This window comes from Psittacula echo, assembly GCF_963264785.1.
Source record: "Psittacula echo genome assembly, chromosome: 1".
Taxonomy (NCBI): domain Eukaryota; kingdom Metazoa; phylum Chordata; class Aves; order Psittaciformes; family Psittacidae; genus Psittacula; species Psittacula echo.
This window is the reverse complement of record NC_137735.1, coordinates 163,414,973-163,439,465: the sequence shown is the minus strand read 5'-3', so window position 1 is coordinate 163,439,465 and position 24,493 is coordinate 163,414,973. Positions and strand designations below refer to the sequence as shown.

At 46.9% G+C, this 24,493-nt stretch overlaps 1 protein-coding gene across 24 annotated transcripts in view; it reads right to left on the bottom strand.

The window, feature by feature from the left end:
* LOC308224887 (uncharacterized protein) overlaps positions 1 to 24,493 on the bottom strand; it is a 153,519-nt gene that overhangs the window by 14,234 nt on the left and 114,792 nt on the right. For 14 of the 24 annotated variants that reach the window (XM_080625205.1, XM_080625208.1, XM_080625199.1 and 11 more), the window contains 4 exons: positions 5,047 to 5,130; positions 2,931 to 4,348; positions 2,050 to 2,172; positions 106 to 1,950 (listed from right to left, as the gene is read on the bottom strand). In XM_080625205.1, coding sequence (XP_080481331.1) covers positions 4,112 to 4,348; positions 5,047 to 5,130 — 321 coding nt within the window. In that variant the 3' untranslated portion in view covers positions 106 to 1,950; positions 2,050 to 2,172; positions 2,931 to 4,111. Of the gene's footprint in view, positions 1 to 105; positions 1,951 to 2,049; positions 2,173 to 2,930; positions 5,131 to 24,493 lie in introns of all 24 variants that reach the window. The other 10 variants (XR_013957594.1, XR_013957598.1, XR_013957601.1 and 7 more) reach the window with 4 other exon arrangements.

Here is a 24,493-nt window from a genome sequence, read left to right as displayed (position 1 = left end):
CTGTTTTCTATTACAGTGCTACCAACAGGAATAGAATTGCTTGCAGCAGCGTGGCTCTGAAGCCTTTAGTCAGACAAGCTTGGACAACACGTACAAGCGCCTCACCAGAAAAGCAGGACCTTCATCCCACTTTTATTACTGTCTTCTATTAACACGCTGCGTCTGCTGAGCTCTGCCCACCGCCAGACAAATCCATTCGGGAAGCCCGGCTCCCAACTCCCTCTAGTGACAGCGAAACGACGTGTGAAAGGTCTCCTGCAAGATGTTAACACAGCTTATTTTTAAAAGCAGCAGCGTGTGACAGGAGCTCCATGTTAATGCTGAGATGTTGAATATTCATCCTCAGGGCCAGGCAGAGAGGCTGCAAACAGCCCACCTGCCTCTTCTCACCGAGGTGGTATTTGCAACGTGAGAGAAAAGCATGTGCCCAAAGCCTAACGTTAGGGATTGCATTAGCTGCAGACTCTCCAGATCTGGCACTTACCACCTGGTCCCAGCACCACTTCCAAGAAGTCTGACACAGGCTTTTTTCCTGGAAGTCTGCTACTGAAACAATGTGCTCCCTTCAAACAGATGTATTTTTCTTGTGGATAACCTCCCTGCGACTCCTCATCTGAGCTGGCAGCACAAACACACCCCGATAGCATCCAGTGCCCAGTGTTTGCGCAGGCTGCGGGGCTCAGGGTGACATGTCCTGTACATCCCAGCCTCCCAGCGAGGAACACAGCGCCGGGAGCAGCGCTGTGCAACAGGCACAGTGTGTGTCACCACGGCAGAGCGGAGGCACAAGGAGACCACGTGCCCCAGGAGGGTGTCCAACACCACTGCTTGAAGGAAAACAACCAAACCGAGTAGGCTGAGCCTCTGAACACAGGCAGTCCCTTCAGTTACTGGAAGAGCTCTGACCATGCCAGGCCACATCAGCACTGTATTTAGTCTGCAGCTATTCTGTCCAGAAAGTGTCTGTGTGGAGCCGAGCAGTCAGGAAGCAGCTTGGCTGGGAGCAGCAGGGCTGAGCTGTGCTCGTGCCCATCTCCCAGGCTCTGTCCCCAGCAGACAGCTCGCTGGGAATATGCCACAAGGAACACTAATGCTTTGGTGTGGTTAAAATAAAGCAGCTTTAAAGTGCGGGCAGGACTGAACTGTTTCCTCCAGCCATTCAATAGCCTCACACTTTACCTTGCTGGAGCGTGCTCAAGAAGAGTGAAGCGCCTTACTTTTTCCCTCTTACGCTCAGTGTGCACTGTACCTGCTCCTGGAAGTCCTGTGGAAGCTGATTTTAGCTGATTGCACTGTACCTGCCCCTGGAAGTCCTGTGAAGGCTGATTTTAGTTGATTACAACCATCACCCAAGATGAACCCATCTGTGGTCTCCTAAAGACAGCCAAACATCCTCAAACTCCTTCTCTTCAGGGGGCAGAAACCACGTGAAAAACCTAACTCTGGAGGTTTCATTAGCTCCAGAGCTGCATTTCCCTTTCCATTTAGCACAATGAGAGTAAAACCAACCAGCTTAGACTAGAAACCCAACTGCTAGATGGCTGAAGATAGAGGAGAGAGATCTCAAACTAGTGTGGACAGTTCCCATGAGGGTATCTGTCAACAGCACAGCTACCACACGCCTCTCCAAGAAAATCTTCATGACAACATCCAAGAAACCTGAGATCCATCTGGGAAACCAGGAAAGCAACGACACTTCCCTGCCAGCATCTTCTCTGGACAAGACAAGGCTAAATCATGCTGCTCCATCTGCTCCTGTGCAGCTGCATTCGTGGGCCACATTGGATCTGAAGCCAGGGTCCCGCTGTACGGATCTGTCTTTGCCACTAGCCCGAGAAGGGGTGCAGACAACAGCATCTCTGACTATGCAGGGAGCAAATCCTTCCGTTTAATATCATTTGCACTTTTGAAGAAAGCTTCTTTCAAAACTTGTAATAACTCTGCATGTTTCTAAAACACAGATAATGAGAAACACTCTCACATTAGGGCTGTAAACTGTCATTTCTAAATTGGAAAAGCAAATGAACTGCAGATAGAGAGCTATTGTACTTCTCTGAGATGCCTCCTCCTAATTAGGTCCTGGAAGTCTTAGAAGATGAATTCAGATCTTGAACTGCTCTGTCCTTCCTTCATTTAATGATGACAAAAGCGGAGAGCAATTTTCTTGTTTAACTGGAAGGGAAGAAGAGGAACAGAGGAGATAATGTCTTTATATTTACGTAAGAGCTTGGGAAACAGCAAGAATTCATAAACCCAGGACACTCAGATACAAGTTTTTGCTCCCAATTACATTTGTGTGCCTGTAGTTACATCTAACAGTGCTCTGCCATCTTCCAGAGATGACATGGCAGTGACTTAAGCCCTAATCTTAAATACTTCATAATTCACATGTTTTTATTTGACATTGATGGGATTACTTACACGAGTCAAGTTTTATCTGTGATTAAACCACTGTGAGATTAGAGTTTACGATGGCTTCGTTTTGCTGTTGAATAATTCTCATGATTCACAGGTGGTTTTGCTGCCTGCAAACGCCTACCAGGTAACCAACCCTCTCACTTCCAGGGATGAATCCCTGCTGTTTAGCACTCGGAATAATGTCTAACTGCAATCCCATCTTTAACTGCAAATGACAACTGCAGGCACTTTATCATGTTAATCCGGGCTAATCACAGAGAACATCTATTGGTCACAACGTAGAAAGACTCCCAACGGGACTTAACGATCCTGTAGGAAACCCATAGAAAGTGAAGTCTTACCGCTTCCTTTCCATGCTCTGCCGTAACAGGAACTGCCTAAATGGGTTTTGTTAGAGCTTTACTTATGACAGCTTTACAATCCATCTCTGACAGGCTAAAAGACCCAGTCAGCTTGTAATTTGCTGACAATAGCCCGCGAGTAGGTGATGTCTGACAAACCACTCCACTTACTGTAACTCCTGAAATTCCTTTTTCTTCTCCTTTAGTAACACGTGGAGCCAAGGGGAGATGACAGATTGACATCTCTGCAGAGAGCCTCTGCTTCAGGGCCATGGCTCTAGCATGGGAAGTGCCTGTGTGAACATCCTGCTGAACCATGTATCTCATTTATGAGCTGCTGCAGACACCCAATAGCATGATGAAGATGGAGGAGCCATTGAGATATTATCTGTCAGCTGAAAAAAGCAATTAATACTGACTGCAGTGAGGAAGAACTGCCTATCAAGACAGAAACGGAGGCTGTGAAGTCAGCTATGGATGTCTTTAAGGGATTTCTTTGCTTGGTCATTTTCAGCTTCAACTTAAAACCACAGCTATTGGGGAAAAGCTGCTTCATCCTTTAGTTTTCTGCACCAGCGTTTTCACCACCAGCTTAATGAATTCCAACTATCAAGAGCTCATCCGCTCTGTAATTTGTCTGGGTTTTTTTCTGTTGTTCCCTTCACTAAACAAGCAGAAAAAGTGTTTTTAATTTGCAAGGCTGAATAAATACCTCCTGTGTTTGCCAGGACTTTATTGACATTCATGGCTGTCCACAAAGCTGACTGACTGCTCATAGACCTGGCTTATCTCCTGAAGGAGAAAACCCCCCCACCAAACCTGCCCAAGCAAGATGTTAATCCTTCTTAATAAAACGAAATGAAATGAAAAGCAGTAGTTCAATAAATAAGACTGTGGATAGTGAAACCCCTTCATCCAGGGCATGGTCCCTGTTGTTGACAGCAACATCACTTAACACTGGGACACCCTCCAGCATTCGCTGCTGCCTCTGATGCTGCAGTTAGTGTCACCTTCAGTTCTACTGACACAACTGCCCATGGGCTGTGCCGTGCGCAAGGTCATCCAAATCATTCTAACTCAAAAGAAAAACCTCACAAGTGCTTCTTTGCTTGACTGAGGCTATTTGCAGTCATCTGGTTTTCCACACAGGCAGGGAAGAGACAGAACCGCATTGCTGCTGAGCTGGAAATGAATGGCTGGGAGTAGGCAGAAACTTATTAAGCTGGCACTAGCAAAAGACATGAACTGTGGAATTACACCTCGGATAGCATCAAATCCCATCTCTCTTGCTCAGCTGGTCACGAGGAGTTGAGATGAGTTTCAGCCTGCAATGAAACACAGCTCTTGAACTTTCACGAGAAAATCAATACACTGAACTTGGGAGATTCTGACTCAAGTTTTACTTGGGTTTTATGAAAGGCCCAACTTTCCCAACATCTTCCATTAAAGGTCTTCTCACCAAACAATTCTGTCATCTTCAAATCGACAACGTGCAAGAAACAGTCAAAGCCTCCCCGGATGGAATTCAGTATGATCAGAAGGTCTGCGGTGGCTTCACATATACAGGTAAGAAAAGACACTTGGGTCACCTGGGATGAAATGAATGACATGACGAACTACCACTGTTAGAATTTGCTACGCTGATGATGGTGCTTCACAGGTCTCTTTCTTTCTGTGCTTTGCTTAGCTGGACTGAAAAGAGCTACCGAGTTAGAGACGTTCCTCTGGAACAAGCAAACAGCCCTCAAACGAAGCCAGGCTGAGAGAGTTGGGGCTGTTCAACCTGGAGGACAGAAGGCTCCTTAAGGGGAGATCTCGTTGTGTGGTCTTTCAGTTCTTAAAAGGGGTCTACAAGAAAGATGGAGAGAGACTTTTTAGCAGGGCCTGTTGTGACAGGATGAGGGGTCACGGTCTTACACTAAAAGAGGGGAGATTCAGGCTGGATGTGAGGAAGAATTGGCACAGGTTGCCCAGAGAGGTGCTGGATGCCCCACCCCTGGGGACACTCAAGGCCAGGCTGGATGTGGCTCTGGGCAACCAGGTCTAGTTGAAGATGTCCCTGCTCATTGCAGGAGGCTGGAACTAAATGAGCTTTGAAAGTCCCTTCCAACCCAAACCCTTCTGTGATTCTCTGGTTTCCCACGGGTGAAACATCCCATTATGTATGCACAATAAACTGATCTTTTTCATTTCAGAAGCTTCGGAAAGCTTCCAGCAGGAAAGCTCTGATGGGTACAAGGTACCAGAATATCAGCTGATGCCAGGGAGGGACACAGATGTGCTGTACCTCAGACAAAACAGCCTCCACAAGGTACAATTTTCTCTGTGTACTTCTGGAACAATTCATCATCAACAGGTTTGTCCTCAGAATCTGGAAGACAAAAATACCAGAAGCTGTTTGAATCAGTCCCCTCTTCGAGCTGTTCGACAAAGAGGTAAATTAAAACATGACTTTGGAATGATTCTTTTCCTCCGGTCTCTTAAACCAGGTTTTTAGCCAGTTACAGCTCCTCACAATCCGAACGAATGTCAGTGCATTGCTAGTCGAAATAGGCCGTCAAGTTTTACCATGAACCCCACTAGTACAAGACAGATATCATGTCCCTGTGGAAGGAGTCATTTGCAAGTAGAGCTTCAAAATCCATGGCAAGAAATTGCTGTTTCTGCTTCATACAGAGGTGCATGTGCAGATACTCCCTGTATACATCCAGATGGTCTACAAACCTCTTGGTAGACCTGGAGGTGTGGTACACTTATGCACTAATGGCATGGCAGTGGTGAGTCCCCATGCCATGAGGAGAGAATTCTTTGTGGAGGAAGGAGCTGTGAAGAGCAGGTGGCAGAGGATCATGGAGTGCGTAGAGCAACATCCTTGACGTACAAGTTGTGTCAGATTTACTCTGAGCTCTGTTTTGAAACCGCTTCAGGCTGATTTGGGGGATTATTAGGGAACAGAACTCCTAAAAATAGCAAAGCAGGCTTAACAACTCCAGGGAAAAACACTGTCATGTTTTTGTGACAAAGGCTTCGGTGTATGAATTATGCATCACTGAAAACTGACTTCAGTTCGCATGGAAGGAGGGAGAGCTCAGCGCGTCCAAATTCAAGCACAAGGGCGCAAGCTGCACTGCAGGGAATTACACGCAGTCCTGTACAAACAGCACCCACTGGAGTATCTCCCTCTGCTGTTTAAAAGCCTGAGCATTAATTTGTGTTGTTTGGGAGAATCTGAGGCAGAAACCAGCAAAATAACCTCCTCCCTTCTTGAAACCAGCCTCCATCGAACGCCGAACAGGCAACTGAAGCCAGAAGGAAGCAGGAGTAGTCTGGCTTCAGCCTTGCCGCTATTTCTGTCCATGTTCCTCACTGTGCCCATCACCATAGCAGCTGACTGCTCTTCTGTCAAACATCAATCTTTGGGACAGCAGAGGCAGGAACACAGAGGGTTTTCCCCCCCCCCGAAGGTGATCATGATTTGCTGCATAAACCAGCGGATGTTACCCTGCAAAAGTCATACAGGACAACCGTAATGAACACCAGCAATTCCTTGTTGTTTTCTAAGGTATGTTAGCACAGTAACCACCCACAACAAAACTCACTGTTGCTTGTCTATGTCTTAACACTCTAAAACCATGTATGTTTTCATTCCCACTGCTGTCTTACATAGGCAAGAGTATCTCGTAGGCATCTGGGAGAAAAATGATCGTCATTTAGGAAAGAAAGAAGAGATTTCTTCAGCTTGAAATACTTCTGACTTAAAGCTTTTGCAACGTGAAGGATAAGCATCCTTTTTAGAAACCACCCTGGCAATGCAGTGTTATATAAATTTCAACAGAAGCACTAATCCCAGTGCTGAACAGAAATGCCCGTCATGGAGCACTCACAAACCAGACCTGCTGTTTGTGTCCTTGCGCCATGCATCGTATCACATCCACTTCTGGCTCTACAAAGTGAGCTCTTAAAACCAGGCGCCTGTAACTGCTGCCTCTCTGCTTATCTGGATTCAATTATATCACTACATAAATGATGGTGTTAGTTTGTCAAAGGGTGAAAGGTGACCTGGAAAGAATTGGTCTTACATATAGCTTAAAAATAACAATAAACACATATGAAAGTGTTTACCTTTTGTATTTCTCCTCTGGTATAATATAAACTCAAATACTGACTGCTTTGAAAGCCTCCACAATGACTGAAAAGGTAGGGAAATTAAACTGATCACATAGACAATACAGACAGCAATTAAGAGAGGTAGGCTGAGGGACCTGGGGGGTTCAGTCTGGAGAAGAGAAGGCTCAGGGGGGACCTGATGGCTCCCTACAACTGCCTGACAGGAGGATGGAGCCAGGAGGGGCTGGGCTCTGCTCCCAAGGAACAAGGGATGGGACAAGAGGAACCGGCCTCAAGCTGCACCAGGGCAGGTTTAGATGGAGCTGAGGAACAATTCCTTCCCCAGAGGGTGCTCAGGCATTGGAACAAGGCTGGAGTCACCATCCCTGCAAGTGTTCACACACCGTGGAGACGAGGCCTCAGTGCCATGGGTTAGTGGTGGCCTTGGCAGTGCTGGGGAATGGTTGGACTGGATGAGCTTAAAGGGCTTTTCCAACCTGGCTGGTTCTATGATTCTAAATGTGATTGTTTTTAATGCCATATTAATTCCCATGCCTCACAAACAAACTGCAGAGGAGCTTTTAGCTGAAGACAAATACTCTTTACTCCTCCCGTCGTCTATGACACTGCAAAAAAGCCCCAAACCCAAGCCAGAAATATTTACAGAGCGAACCAAAGCACCCTTGAACTCCTCTCTGCTGTGCTGAAGCAGCGGAATCCAAAATGAAATCTTAAAAGATAACCACTTCCTACACTCTGGTGCTGCAGGGCAACAAACATAATATATGCCAGCTCTATTGACACAACATACTGCACAGCGGGAAACATAATCAATGCAGAGAGAGAATATTCCATCAATTTACTGGAAACAGCAATTATTTACCTTTCAGTTTGCATATATTTATAAACAGGTTTTCCTCTCAGACAATATGTTCCTTTGGCATATGCAAGGTTCTCTCATGAGATGAGCACCTGGAATTTATAAAGTGGTATATTTAAATGTCTCATTTGCCTAATATGTGTGTAATACCGTTTTTGTAATGCTTCCCATACAATCAAAGCAGGATTTGAGTTGGAAAGGATCTTAAAGCTCATTCAGCTCCAACCCCTGCCACGGGCAGGGACACCTTCCACTAGAGCAGCTTGCTCCAAGCCCCTGTGTCCAACCTGGCCTTGAACACTGCCAGGGATGGGGCAGTCACAGCTTCTCTGGGCAAAGATCTTTATGAATCTTTACCTGTAGATTTCAGGGACTGATCAATGGCCTGTAAGTTGTGCTAGAGACTGGAAAGACCAGGAGATGAGAAGGATCTTCACTGCACATTGGGCAAGGCACATCTGGATCAACTGGCAGCACTGGAATTGGTTACATCCACCTGACCATGCACAGCTTTGAGTATTTATTGACCCTTACTCCTGAACCCCTTTTACTACTCAGTTCATGTATTTGATTACTGTTACAGGGCAAACACATCATCAAGATAAAAAGAGGGTGCTGAGGTGCTGGCCCAGGGTGCCCAGAGAAGCTGTGGCTGCCCCATCCCTGGCAGTGTTCAAGGCCAGGTTGGACACAGGGGCTTGGAGCAAGCTGCTCCAGTGGAAGGTGTCCCTGCCCATGGCAGGGGTTGGAACTGGGTGAGCTTTAAGGTCCCTTCCAACACAAACCATGGTGTGAGCCTGATTTACTTTCCCAGGGACTTCTAAGGGAGGCACTGTAAAACCACTGTAGCAGGGCAGAGTCCCTGCCATGGACCAAGACACTGATGTAGGAGCTTCATATAAAACAGGATCAAAGGAGTTTGGTTTCTAGTTTACTGCCTGAGGCAAGGAAGAATGAAGAGACATAAAAAGAGCAAGCATAAGGAATAATGAAACAATAAAATCTGATCTAAAGGCAGATGAACAGCCTGACGGCCTATCTCGGCATCACTGCAAGATATAGCTTTGAAATAGAGGCTTAAATAAAGGTAGTTTTGTGGCATTTACAAAGGGTTGGCACAGGAGAAAGCTCTTTTCTGCTGAAACTGTTCTGAGCTGCAGATGATTGCCATCAATTCACGTATGTGCAGGTCAGGCACACATCTCAGATGAGAAATAAAGTGGTGCGCAGAGGTGCAAATATGACACTTGACTGCACAGGGGTCAGATCTGTGTTTGCAGAGGAAATCTGGCAGAGAGAAGATGCAGAATGTGCACAGAGAGAATGTCATTGTGTACAAACCATTCACGAAGATCACAAACTCCTGGAATTACAGACATGCAGTCAGGATGGAATCTCGAGCTGGACAATACAGTTGATGGTGTGGAATGTTTGACCAGTGTAAAAAAGATAAGGATTAAGAGCTAGTGCTGACAATTGGCTAAGAAAAAGCAATTGGAAACGTCAAAGCTTCCAAGGAATTCAGCCTGGAAGTGATGCAGGATGGAATCACAAAGAACCCCAAGTTGCAAATGAAGGGTGTAACTTCCTAAATGTGGCCATCACCAGCCTAAGGGAAACTAAACCCATAGAAACCCCTAATGATACAGTGAAGAAGAGGGCTGGCTCTTTATTCTGCCAGCATTCAAGGCTTCCTATTCACAACAGTCATGATTAAATTAATTCATCAATTACTAAATGAGTTCAGTTAGTTCACGGTGTGTAATTAATCTATTCCACTCTGTTAACAGGCACATCCTGGTGTCGCTCTGTAGTATCTTGTGAGTTCCATTTAATTTATTGGACGTGATGAGAAAAGGGGAACTTGAAGGCAGGAAAAGAAACTGTAACCAAGACAGATGCAAAACTGACTGAGATAATGCACATCGAATCACAGAATGGTTTGGGTTGGAAAGCACCTTAACATCATCCAGTTCCAAACCCCCTGCCATGGGCAGGGACACCTCACACTAAACCATGCCACCCAAGGCTCTGTCCAACCTGGCCTTCAACACTGCCAGGGATGGAGCATTCACAACCTCCCTGGGCAACCCATTCCAGTGCCTCACCACCCTCACAGTAAAGAACTTCTTCCTTATCTCCAACCTGAACTTCCCCTGTTTCAGTTTGACCCCATCACCCCTTGTCCTATCGCTACAGTCACTTACAAAGAGATAACATAATGCTCTTCCAGTATGTAAAGGGTGGCTACAAAGGAGACAGAGACTTGCTTTTGACAAAGAGTCACATGGGAAAAATAATGGGCACGAGTTACTCCTGGGGAGATTCCAACTGGACACAAGAGGAAAACTGTTCACACTGAGAACGATCAGCCATTGGAATAATCTCCCCAGGGAAGCTGTGGATTCCCCAGCATTGGACACTGTTCAGACTCGTCTGGACAGGGTGCTGGGACATCTAGTCTAGGTTATGCTTTGCCTGGAAAGGCTGGACCAGATGATCCCTGAGGCCCCTTCCAACCCGGGGTTTCAGGACTCCATGATAAATAGCAGTAAGTATGCGTCAGCTAGGTCTGCTCCCCGCTCAGCAGGGCTGGCCATTCTGCACTAAGAGCAGTGTGGTTAAAACAGGTCCGAGATGATGGATGCAGGAATGTGACATCTGCCAGCCCATGATGGTGTCCCCACAGCCACTTCCCTGCAGCTGGGTTTTTTCATTCTATACTCCCCCCTTTCAGTCCATTGCAAATAGTTTCATAGAGAGATTCATTTTTCACGGAACTACTTTGGATTTCTTTGTGGCTTCAACACCAGCCAAGGAAATTCACTCCAGATTATCCCCACAACTGTCTAGTGTAGCAACTGGGGAGGTTAAAAGGACAAAACGGTCAAAGTGATGACTGGGATAATGAAGTATGTGCTATGTAATGCCAGCTGCAAAGGTCCTGACAAAGTAAGGTTGAATAAAAAGAGGAGTCTTTAAATGTAAAACCTGACAGTTGTTTGAATGCTGTAGGTACATACGTCTGCACAGGATCCACCTTGAGCAGCTTCGCTTGGGCACAAGCGGTGAAGGACACACACCTAGCCAAGAGAGATATCAGCAGAACCATAACGTTAAGACTACTTAAAGCCCTCATTAGCAGGAAGATGAAGTTAGATTTCCACCAATAGCAAGAGATAACATTCTTCTTGTATCAGCACGGAACACACGACTGGAGCTCTGGGGAAGCCTCATCCTTCACTCCAAGGGTGATGCAGCGCTGAACAGTCTGCAGACATCTGCCTCTCCAGTGCCCTTTGCCACCAGAGTGGGAGGCTGCAGGCACCAGGCACCTGGCCTGCCTTTGTTTTGCCTAAATTTGGCAGAATTTAGGTGCCTGGAGTCTGAAATGATAAAACTCTCTACTCTGTTACTGCTTGAGCATCAGCAGGTTATTAGAGCCCGGCGTTACCTGCTGCTCACGATCCTGCATGGAGTGAGGGAACCTGCTTCTCACCTAGAATCTGCTGCAATCCATTTAGACAAAAAGCAGACTCAACATCATATAAACCCCCTGAAAGAACCCAAAAGCCACTAAAATCCATGCCAGCACCGGAGCTCTTTCCAGAACAAGGCTGCACAGCAGCACTGGTGCTCACTGCCATTGGAGTCAAGGAAGCACTAACCCAGGAAACAGGAGAGCTCCTTTTTATGTCTTCTCAGCCTTTAGCTTCACACAACCCCGGAAAACCAAAGCAGCACAGACTGAATGCATGAGGCTGAGCACCCCTTTCAACGGTCACACTGCTCCAGGTAGAACAACCTAAGTTTCCCTGTGCTCACTGCCCTGTATATAGAATCACAGAATCATAGAATAGTTAGGGTTGGAAAGGACCATAAGATCATCCAGTTCCAAACCCCCTGCCATGGGCAGGGACGCTCCACACTAAACCAGGCCACTCAAGGCCTCATCCAACCTGGCCCTGAACACCGCCAAGGATGGAGCATTCACAACCTCCCTGGGCAACCCATTCCAGTGCCTCACCACCCTCTCAGTAAAGAATTTCTTCCTTAGATCCAATCTAAACTTCCCCTGTTTCAGTTTGAACCCGTTACCCCTTGTCCTGTCACTACAGTCCCTGATGAAGAGTCCATCCCCAGCATCCTTGTAGCCCCCTTCAGACACTGGAAGGCTGCTCTGAGGTCTCCACGCAGCCTTCTCTTCTCCAGGCTGAACAGCCCCAACTTTCTCAGCCTGTCTCCATACAGGAGGTGCTCCAGCCCCTGATCATCCTCATGGCCTCCTCTGGACTTGTTCCAACAGTTCCATGTCCTTTTGATGTTGAGGACACCAGAACTGCACACAATGCTCCAAGTGAGGTCTCACGAGAGCAGAGTAGAGGGGCAGGATCACCTCCTTCGACCTGCTGGTCATGCTCCTCTTGATGCAGCCCCGGATACAATTGATATGCATATCCTCAGAATACTGATGCCCAAACTGTGGTCCAATGCACCACAAACGAGGTCCCTCTGAAGTACCTCCATTTGTGCTGGTTATTTTGATGCCAAAATAATGGTAATTCATCACATCCACACTCCTGCCACCTTTTCTAATACCACAAGTGCCTCCTCAGCCTTTACAGCCTCAATCTGTCCCGTTCTCCTGGAAACACGAGCTCTGGTCTGTGATCCAGCACTTCCACAGCATTTCCTAATTCTGGCTCAGGCAGTGAGTTCCACACCCAAGGGCAAAAATCCAGCACAGAATCATAAACTGGGCATCTATGTGCTTGAAAAAAACCTCAAAACCAGCTCAGAACTGGGTATTTCAAAAGAGAACGAATGCTGCCCGCATAAGCGGACACAGGCAAGCATCTCTTTGATGCGAAGGTTAAAATATACTATTTTTCCTGTCTTGCCGCTGTATTTTCATGGAAAAATGGTAATATTCTGGATTGAAGTCTGTATAGGGGGGGGAAATCAATAATTAAAGGATTTTGGAAGTGCTTACAAGGACAGGAACACAGGAGACAAAACTGATTCAGACTATAGTATAGCACTGAAACAAGACACGGAATGACTGATGCCGTTTGAGGTACTGTGATTTAAGCAGAACTGTTACAGTGGCTCATGAATTCTATTACTAATCATTGTATCACACTTCACAGATTCCTTACGGATTTCCCTCCTAACAGCCCCTCCTTTAGCTGCATGTTTTGCAAAAGGAATGACAGGAACTTATGCTACAAGGGAGTCATTGTGTCAGGGGCTTGGGGAGGAATATATTCACTTGCGTTCCCAGTCTGGAGCAGTCTTGTGTTTGCTGTGTTCTCTTACATCAGACTGGAACAGCACTCATCCTTTACATTAGGTCTCAAGTTACATTAGGTTTCAAGTTGAGACGAGGATAATGTGTGTCCTGTCTGGATGTGACAAGATAGGCTAAAATAGCTGAAATAAGTAAATACACAAAGTGCACTGTACAGACCTATCCAAGAATGCAGACACAAAGCAGGAAGTCAGAAGTCTGCCAGACAGATTATGAAACTGTGAAAGTTCATTTCAAGCTGTATAATTAAGTCCACACAACGAATAGCTCTTTCTCTTCTCTGTAAGTCTACCTCCCTCATTTTCAGTGTCAATATTACCCATGTACTGCCTTTTACCACTGCCCATAAGTATGAAAACCTTACTTTAAATCTCTTTAGTACCCCAGATATGGCGAATGGAGGGGAAGGATTTCCTACTACCAAACCAATCTGTTTTCTCCCCAAAGCACTGCACATGAAAAGCGAGGTGCTGAGCATATCTGCTGTATCACTCCTCCATCGCCACCAGCACTCTGCTCTTCGCAACACCCTGGGGTGAAGGCTTCCAACACACTGTGAGTCCTGCACAGCTCCGCCTCTGACCCTTCCTGTCAGGGGCTCCTGAGCAATGGGCTTTATCTCATTAATTCGGTGGTTTTTAGGAAACTACTTTCTCCTGCCAGTTTTGAAACCCAGAGGAATTTTCTAGATGTGCAGTGACAGTGCATGAGTAATAGCTCCCTCATTAAACTACCAGCGAGTCATAAAACAAAACAAATTGTTCAGCTTCCCAGTGTTTTTCCGATTTGCTTTCCCTTTCCAAGCCCTGTAGTGCTCACAAACATCCCAACTATCTAAGTGACATCATTTAGAGTCAGAATCCTTAAAGGAAACAACACGTCCTTAGCATGTTGCTCAATCCTCTGGTATTATTGCACTCATTTAGTTTTGCTCTGGGGCAGTTTCAAGTTGTTTTGATTTTGGAAATTGAGAGCTAGTTGTGCCCACATGGAATGTGTGTCCCCAAAGCCCATCATCAAAAGCTCTTCCGGTGCTAGAGAGGAAGCTGTGCTAGGTTTGCTGCTGCCTGGCAGCATTGGGTATGCCTCTTGTCTTCATGATGAACGCTCTTAGTGCCCAGATGCAGGGTGGTGCAGTGCAGGAAGCTGTGATGATGTGGAAGATGAGAACAAACCCTGCTCTCCCACCACGGCAGGGATTTGCATCTGCTGCTGCAGCAGCCGTGTGTGCTGTTCCTCCTGAGCTTGAAATAGGGTCTGCTGTAAAGAAATGAGATATTCAGCCCAAACCTGGGAATACAGCTTTGCTTTATGCTCACTGCAGGGCAGGCTCAAGTTAAGACAGCATTCTGCACCTATTCAAAACAGAGGGGTGTAACTGTGTTCCTAGTAACAAATGACAGGACAAGAGGAAACAGCCTCAAGCTGTGCCAGGGGAGGCTTAGATTGGAAATTAGGAACAATTTCTTCCCTGAAAGGGTGGTCAGGCACTGGAACAGGATGCCCAAGGAATAGGTGGACTCACTGTCCCTGGAAGTGTTAAAAACCCATGTAGATGAGGCCCTTAGTGACATGGGTTAGGGGCTTTAAGCAACCTGGTCTAGTGAAAGGTGTCCCTGCCCACAGCATGGGATTGGAACTGGATGATCTTAAGGTCCTTTCCAACCCAAACCATTCCATGATTCTAAGTCTCCTGCATTTCTGTTCAGGATGAACCAGTATTCAGTGCTGATGCAGATGTAAATCCCTACCCAACATAGTACCTACCACTTCAGAAGCTAAATCCTACAGATGTCATTTTGTACCCACCTCCATCACTCAGAGTGCTTTGTACAGTAACATTAACAGCAAAGATGAGAACAGTCCCACATTCTTAACAACAGAAGGAAAAACACCCAACAAAGCAGAACAAGATGCCAAACTCTACCCTGATTGATGAACAGGTTTGGGAGTATTTGTATTTAACATAGATTTTGGTACAATTGCAGAAATGCCACAAAACTACCATAGTTGTTAGAAAAATCCTTTCAAAGTGCACTTGTAACCCCCCCATTACAGATAGCAAAGGAAGGACTGAAGAAAGTCAGTGCAAAGTGACCTGATTTCAGCGTTCAGTGTTTCTACTGAAAAATGTGCCTAATTCAGGAAGAATTTAGCTCCTTTCGCCTAAACAAAACCCCAGAGCCGCAGAATGAGAACCATGTCAGGCAGCCCTGACATCTCACACCACGGAGATTCAATTCTGTCTTCTAATGAGCAGCAGAAAGCAAAGGAATGAGATAAAGTGGGAGCTCCAGACCACAGTTCCCAACACTTTTGGCAGAGCAGTGAGGAGAACCATTCAATGGACCAAGCTCACTGACTTTGCAGGTTTCCCCAGGCCAGGGCTAGAAGATAAAACAGCTGAATGCTTCTTCCTTTGTCGAGAGAACTGCTGGCACCCTGCTCTCTTGTCAATGGAAATGATACTGAGGAAGGATCAGCAGCTTTAAGTACACATCTGAGACAAAGTAGAGTGTGGCTGCCCCATCCCTGGCAGTTGTACTGGGCTTGGAGCAAGCTGCTCTAGTGGAAGGTGTCCCTGCCCATGGCAGGGGCTTGGAACTGGATGAGCTTTAAGGTCCCTTCCAACCCAAACCATCCTATGGGTCTATGATTAAAGTAAGCAAGAGACTGCTTGAGCAAAAGAGACCCCAGCCCAGAGCCTCAGGCATGTTCAAGAGCCTCACTGCTAATGGTTTCACTGTGAGTTAGGTATTCAAACACCTCTAAGGACACAGGTTGTCAGAACTGGTGTCTTTACATTGACATATAATTAGCAATAAAGGTGGGAACAACTTGCCGGCTTTGCTTGTCACAGCATCCTTAGGAAGGAGTGCGGAGGGACCCACGAGAAATGGGGGGTTTCGTCAGGACTGAAATACACAGCAGACACTGTGGCAGATGGCATGGGATGAACTGCAAGGGAATTGTAAAGTTCAGTATATTTTAGGGAAGGTTCATTTAAGATCGAGCAAGGCAACAGCTTAAGAAATACCGACTACTGAAGAGAGACAAAAGAGTACTCCAGTTCATCCCTCTCCTGACACAGAGAGAAGGATGTATGTTCAGTCAGCTAAAGCCTCCATAAATATTTAGACATTTACATTATGATCACAACTAAAGGCTGGTCTGTTACTAACACCCTGGCACCTGCACAAACACACCTAAAGCCAACACTGCCCTGCACAGCTTGCAGTGCAAAAGGTAAGGGAATACTTCGCATTTGTTTAAATGCAAAGAATCCCAGACTGGTTTGGATTAAAAGGACCTTAAAGCTCATCCAGTTCCAACCCCAGCCACGGGCAGGGACACCTTCCACTAGAGCAGCTTGCTCCAAGCCCCTGTGTCCAACCTGGCCTTGAACACTGCCAGGGATGGGGCAGCCACAGCTTCTCTGGGCACCCTGGGCCAGCGCCTCAGCACCCTCACAGGGAAGAGCTTCTGCCTAAGAGCTCATCTCAGTCTCCCCTCTGCCAGGTTAAAGCCATTCCCCTTGGCCTGTCCCTACAGGCCCTTGTCCAAAGCCCCTCTCCAGGTTTCCCGCAGGCCCCACTGGAAGCTGCTCTAAGGTCTCCCTGAAGCCTCTTCTTCTCCAGGCTGTGCCAAAGCCAAGAACTACAATGGGTTAAGAAATCAAGTCTCTGGATGAAAACATCCACGATTATTAATTAGCCAGTATGAAAGAGAAGAAGTAAACCCTCAAATCTTTGGCAATCATCCTCTATAAGGACTCCATCACCTCTCCCTAAAGTCTTTGGTACTGGCTGCTCTTAGGGATGCTACCGGAACCAACAGACCACAGGTCTGAGACTGCTGGGCCCTTGCTTCTAAACTGTTAACAGAGCTCTGCAGCTGAACTGCTCAGAGACAAGCAGAGCACTCAAACAGAGTTTGGGCAGCGTTTCCAACGCTGCTGAGCCCACCAATGCTCCTCATTAAAACCAGCAACAACCAAACCACAACCTTTTCTTCAGGCAGGGAATGACACCAGTGTGAGCCTGACAGCTTCCAGGGTGAGGTCACCTCCACTTCCCTTCAGCAATGAAGCTACCAAGTACAATTAGCAGTCATTAAAAACTCCTTTCACAAAGGGACACTGTACTTTGATGCTCTCTGGTGAGGCCTCATCCAAAGCAATCACAGTGAGCTTGTTGATTGTTGGCTTCTTTTTAAACCAAGATACAATAAAAGACAGACAGAAACCAGGAAATAGGAACAACCCCCTGTTTTCTTAGGTGCCACAGTATTTTGGCTCAATAGATAGAGTTCTCTACTTCCCTGAACGAATAACTCACTGAATACTAGTTAGCCATGGTAAAACATAACCAAAATCCTAATTCGCAAGGAAAGTGCTTAATGGGTAAATAAACATACTCAGGACACTGAAATTTATATGGGAGGTGTAAGCAATCAGCCGTGATTGCACTCATGATGGAAAATTCTTGGCCTCGGGTCTAATGGCTTCCTTCTGCACAGGGCTCCAGCTGCATAGAAACAGTAAGTTTTTCACATTCTAATTTATTTTTGCGGGTTCTGAGATGCTCACTGCACAAATGTGAACCGCTTTGGATTTCAAACGGTTTATTAGTCCTGTTTGTTTCACCTTACGTGTCAGAGGAATAAAACCAGTGGTCCACACACCGGAGATCCAGTAGCTGCTGGACAGCATTTCAGCAACCACGTATTAATGTTTGGTGAGCAGAACCACCCTCTGGACTTCAGTGACAAACTGCATCTCCAGCAATTACAACAGGAGCCTGGACACTCAGGCCGAGATTTATCTGCTTAAACGCAGCAGGAAAACCTCCTGTCATTGCAGGTGATGTTCTGTGTTCTGCCTGGCCCAAACAAAACTAACATGGAACTCATGTTGTACTTGTCAGCCCTATGGGTATGCCCCAGATAACCTGAAGTGTCTCAAAGGCACCAGACACCAATATGCGGGCAACTGTATTCCCCCTTGTACACTTGCAGACATGTATGAGTATATATAAATGATGTTGTCTGTCTGGTCTTTATATCAGAGCCAAATCCCACCTGTGTATTCTGCCACACATCTACAGTGTAATAGTAATTACAAAACCTTTTAAAGTGTATTTATTTTTGCTGTGGACATTAAAGGTCCTGCAGCCTTTTGTCAGCGAAACCATTCTGATACCTGTGCCTCTACCCATACGCAGGCAGAACTCCAGACCGGCAGAGCTTTAGGGTGCAGATTAAACCTCAGCAGTTGGCTTTCAGCCAGAAACCTGAGAGCTTGAATCACTTCTAAAGTGTGATTACTTTTAGAAGATTTGCTGTTATAACCCCAAAGCGACCCTGCTGCTATGCAGTACATGCCAGGCACTGGAGTGCTGCCTATGGTGATCTGGGAAGCATTACATGGGCACACAGTCCTCCTCTTGCAGCAGCAGAGGTGAACAATTCTCTTGAGACTGAGATTTCCATAGGATCACCGGCTGGTCTGGGTAGTGTCCTGGTTCAGCTCTAACAGTGATTTTTCTCCTTCTCGGTAGCGGTTGCACTGCTGTGTTTTCAACTTTAGCCTGAGCACAGTGCTGATTACACACTGATGTTTTTAGTTGTTGCTAAGTAATGCTTACTCTGAGCAAGGACTTTTCAGTCTCATGCTCTGCCAGTGAGGAGGGGCACAGGAAGCTGGGAGGAAGCAGAGAGAGGACACCTGACCCAAACTAACCAAAGGGGTATTCCACACCACAGCATGTCATGCCCAGGATAGAAACTGGGGGGAGTCACCCCAAAGCGACTGATCACTGCTCAGGTCGGGTTGTGCATAGGTCGGTGGGTGGTAAACTGCTGCTTATTATTTTTTTCCCTTTCCTTTTTTAGTTTCTTCTTATCTACCCTTGTTATTTCCCTTATTATTATTAACAGTAGCAGTAGTTTTGTATTCTACTTTAGTTACTGAACTGTTCTTATCTCAACCTGTGGGGTTTACACTCTTTCTATTCTCCTCCCTGCCCTGCTGGGAGGTGGGGGGGAGAAGAGGAGGAAGTGAGCATGCGGATGCGTGGTGCCCAGTAACCAGCTGGGCTTAAACCATGACAGGTTGGAAGGGACCTTAAAGCTCTCCCAGTTCCAACCCCTGCCACGGGCAGGGACACCTTCCACTAGAGCAGCTTGCTCCAAGCCCCTGTGTCCAACCTGGCCTTGAGCACTGCCAGGGATGGGGCAGCCACAGCTTCTCTGGGCACCCTGTGCCAGCGCCTCAGCACCCTCACAGGGAAGAGCTTCTGCCTAAGAGCTCATCTCAGTCTCCCCTCTGCCAGGTTAAAGCCATTCCCCTTGGCCTGTCCCTACAGGCCCTTGTCCCAAGCCCCTCTCCAGGTTTCCTGCAGCCCCTTTAGGCACTGGAGCTGCTCTCAGGTCTCCCCTTCAGGAGCCTTCTCTTCTCCAGGCTGCCCCAGCCCAGCTCTCTCAGCCTGGCTCCAGAGCAGAGCTGCTCCAGCCCTCGCAGCATCTCTGTGCCCTCCTCTGCACTCGCTCAAACAGCTCCATTTTAGGACAGAATTTAGGTCCAAATTTCAGGACACAAAGGTAACTCTGGGGCACTGAATATGAGAGTGTTCAGTGGCAAGCATGGGATGGCAGCAGGAAGCCCACCTGCCCTGTGCCCCAGCATCACATGAGGACGGATGAGCAGTACCAGCCAGAAGCCAAGAATAGCAGCAGGCCAGGCGGAAGGGAAGGAAGCATAAGGCATTAAGCAAGAGGTCAATCCAGTCTGAACACATCAGCATTTAAAGTATGGTCTTCCAAGGATCTGAACTCTGCAAATCCCAGCTGGAACCAAGGGCAGATCTAAAGGCTGAGGACCATGGACCAAGGATGTGGTGCAAGCAGATCATTCCATCACTGCTATTTCGTATGCATTTACAGCTGGTTTGAGTGTAAACAGGGAAGTCACATGGCACTCAGAGTGTCACACTGTGACTTCCTTAATGTCACACAGGCTTAGAACATCGCCTTTGGCATCTATTACCCCATACCTTTAAGCAGCTCCTATTAACAACACCCATATCTGCCATCCTCCATGACTCAGGAATACATTTCTGGACGCTAGCATGTATTTTCCACATCCTTTCCCTGCAGTGTATATAACAGAAACGACTCTGAATGCTGACACAGCCAGTAGATTGATTGCAGTATTTTGTTTTTTGGACTGAGTCCCAATTTGAGTCTGATCCAGTTCTCAGATAGGAGGTTGTACATTGTCACATAGTTTGTAAAAGCAGCTCGACACTGATTTGACTAGATACGCGAGGCTCTGCATCTGCATATCTGAAAGGCAGATCGTGCATGCTGCAGATGCACCACGTTGTCTCAGAATGAAAAACTATAGAGATACAGTGAAAACAATATGGAAATAGCATTATGGGCTTCTTCCAAACATGCAGGTGAAATCTGCAGTGTTCAAATTCCAGTCATTGTGATTTAAAAGCAGTTTGAAACAAAATATGCTGGAACAATACATAGAACAAGCCTGGGTAACAGCAGATCTGGGCTGATTTCGCCTCCTACTACACCACTGACCATGGATCATGAAAAAATCGCTTTCAGTCCATTACCCAGGTGACACATGAAGTTTCATGTGCTCAGCATCCAGAAGGTGTCACCACCCACTAGAATTAAACACATTGGTGCTGTCTGCTCCGTGGCACGTTGAAAATGTGGCACTTGAAAGGATGGTTATACACTTCAAATGGGGATTTATTAATCAGTGCATATCAGGAAATATTCCAGCAAATACATCAGGCTTCCAGCATCTAAGAGGGCTACAAGAAACCTGGAGAGGGGCTTTGGACAAGGGCCTGTAGGGACAGGCCAAGGGGAATGGCTTTAAGCTGCCAGAGGGGAGACTGAGATGAGCTCTTAGGCAGAAGCTCTTCCCTGTGAGGGTGCTGAGGCGCTGGCACAGGGTGCCCAGAGAAGCTGTGGCTGCCCCATCCCTGGCAGTGTTCAAGGCCAGGTTGGACACAGGGGCTTGGAGCAAGCTGCTCCAGTGGAAGGTGTCCCTGCCCATAGCACAGGGTTGGAACTGGATGAGCTTTAAGGTCCCTTCCAACACAAACCAGTCTGGGATTCTACGAAACACAAGCAGTACAAGCAGATATACCTGAAGCACACCAGCAACAGCAGTTATCCCATTCTTTGACACTATTTTATTAACTTACTCTAACAAGACTGTGGCCTTGCCAATCTAAATGGCAGCACCACAACTACATGCTTGCTTTTAACAGATTCCCTCTTTCCAGATAGTTTTTGACAGGCATTCCCATCCTATACAATGGATATAACTTGGTCTGCACATACAACTTTAGATCAAACACTTAGAGCTTCCAGGCATCTCATGAACAACTAGAAGAAGGTGTCAGACCTCCTGCTCTGTGTTAGTTGGTTTACATTTCTTCTAGTAAATGAACCATAACAGTTTTAAGCAGACAAATTACTCTCTCACAAATGAACTGGTTCCACAGGAGCAAGCAAGACATACAAATAGTGAAAACTTACTTCTGGCAATAAATAATAAGCTGCTTTCAACTGTTTCTCAGAGCAGAAGTGTTCACTAACAAGTTCCTGCACGGGAGTCTCCATCCAGAAACTACAGTGATGTGTAAAAAGGGTGCTGTGAATCTTAGTGCAAAGGTGTTTGAGCAACCTGCTCTTGTGGAAGGTGTCCCTGCCCTTGGCAGGGGTTGGGAACAAGCTTTAAGGTTCCTTCCAACCCAAACCAGTCTGGGATCCTATGGGAAACATTACAAAAATGCTATCACACACGCATATTGCTAGTATTAGGCAAATGAGACATCTTGCACACAGCTACAGTCCTACAGCAGCGACTGCAACTGAAACATATGTCTGACTGTAGGGAATGAAAAGAAAGCAGCAAAGAATTCAGACAAAACCACAGAATCCCAAGGGATGGGTGATGTATTTGTTACCACCCTCCTTGCCCTACCCCCATTTCAGCATTTTAAATGGTTTCAGCACGTTAATGAAAAAGAAACCCAAATCACATCTTACTTCTTTAAGCTGTCTGGCTGCTCCACAGACACTGCCTCAGCTAACAGCGTTAACATCCTTTACTGAGAACAAGCGAGTGGTTCTCTTCACTTTCTCTTGAGCACCAACCAACCAGAAGGACTCCAGGTTAAGAAAGCATTAGCAGACAGCACCTCCAGAAATAAACCCTGTTGTACAACAGCAGCAACCACATCGTGTTTATTGACTTCAGACAGCCTGGTTCAATCCGTGCTTACAAACCAGCTCCGAACTCTACGGGGCAGAGTGAACCAAGCCAAGCAAACACACCTTCTGACCACGTTCTGAACTTTATCCACGGTATCTGAAACCCACTGCTCCTCTGTGTAACCCCAAGCCTTAAGCAAGTTAGGAGTCAGCAAACCTCCTCTCCTGTAGTGGCTTCCTGCACCTGCCCTTACAGGTAATAAAGAATTAGAAGGATGAGAACTGCTCGGGTTGTTTTCATGCCCAGCAAGCAGCTCACTTCGTATGCTTCAAATGGAAGGAGTGGCTGTGTTAAATAAAAAAGGGGAGGTAGAAGAAAAACACCACCATGAAAAGGAAGCACACACCCATAGGGAGAAAAAAGGGCCAAAGATGAAGCATGCTTGTTGCAAATGCTTTGTAACCTTGCCACTGCCGAACACAAGCCGTTCATTCAACAGAAGGGAAACTGGGAGGCTGTAGTTCCTGTGTATTCGCTTCCATCGAGGCTGCATGCTGCTCTGAGGATTGTTGTGGCTTATTAAGCTGATAGCAAATTGATATCAAGGTTTGATATCAAGAGGAACAACAAACAAACTTCTCGTTAGGGTGTGAACAGGAAACACTTTCTCAGTGTCCCTGCAGCCCCACGGATGTGTTCTGGACACAGCAGTTCAATTCCTGCAGTTCCCAAAGCACAGACCAATCACGGGCAAACACTACCAGGATTTCTGCTTACGTCAGAAATGCACATTCAGGGCTTTGACAGATCTACAATCCAACACAGGCTTGTATTAAACATACCCACACGCTCCTCCCTCCTCTGCTTCGCACAGCGTTTGAGCATCAGTAAGAGATTTGCTCTGATTTAATGGTAAGAACGATCTGCCTAAGAGCAGCAACTGGTTTCTGGATGTGTCTCTGATGACAAATGAGCAGACGCTGACTACTGCACGAGCGGGCTTACTGACAGCCCCAAACTTTATAGGAAATGTAGCTTGCCACAGGTAACCACACTCAAGAGGAGGCAGTTTTCAGTCACTCCATAGGGATACTTCCAGCAGTCACCTGGCAGGTTTTCCTGTGTAACCCAGTGTTACAGACTTCTGCCTGGCAATAAAAACACAGCAAGCACCACAGAGCTGGTGTCACTAACCCTGCTGAAACGGCAGGATGTCATCTCCTTCCCAAAACAGCTTCCAAAGCAACCACCCCGACTGATGGAACCTGTGCTAAACCCACGGATGTAAAACACAACAGGGTTGAAACACCCCTCCCAGGAGGCTGCTCAACACACCAGGTCTTCATAGAATCAACCAGGCTGGAAAAGCCCTTTAAGCTCATGCAGTCCAACCGTTCCCAGCACTGCCAAGGCCACCACTAACCCATGGCACTGAGGCCTCGTCTCCACACTGTGTGAACACTTGCAGGGACGGTGACTGCAGCCCTGCCCTGGGCAGCCTGTGCCAATGCCTGAGCACCCTTTGGGGCAGGAATTGTTCCTCAGCTCCATCTAAACCTGCCCTGCTGCAGCTTGAGGCCGGTTCCTCTTGTCCCATCCCTTGTTCCTTGGGAGCAGAGCCCAGCCCCTCCTGGCTCCATCCTCCTCTCAGGCACTTGTAGAGAGCCATCAGGTCCCCCCTGAGCCTTCTCTTCTCCAGACTGAACCCCCCAGGTCCCTCAGCCCTTCCCCATCACACTGTGCTCCAGGCCCTGCACCAGCTCCAGTGCCCTTCTCTGGCCCCACTCCAGCACCTCAATGCCTCTTTTGCAGTGAGGGACTCAGAGCTGCCATCCTGCTGTCAAATCCATGTGCACACAAAGCAATGTAGTTTTCATCCAAAAGCAGGCTCAGCAAGGGGAAACTCTCAGCTGTGGGATGAAAACCCTGCAGGGACTGGTCTCTAGTAGGGTTTTTCAGGACACCACCACGTATTAATTTATTCCTCAGTAAATACACACCTTTTTGGCAGCTGAGATAAAGCCTGTAATTTCCTGCAGCAATCATTTGCCTCTACTGGGCTTCAAAAGGACTTGCTCTAGTGCAATAAACACTGAATATGTACCGTGCACAACTTAATATGACTTAACAGGATAGCAGAGCCATTAACTTAAACAATAGCCTGACTGTACCTGAGCACAGAG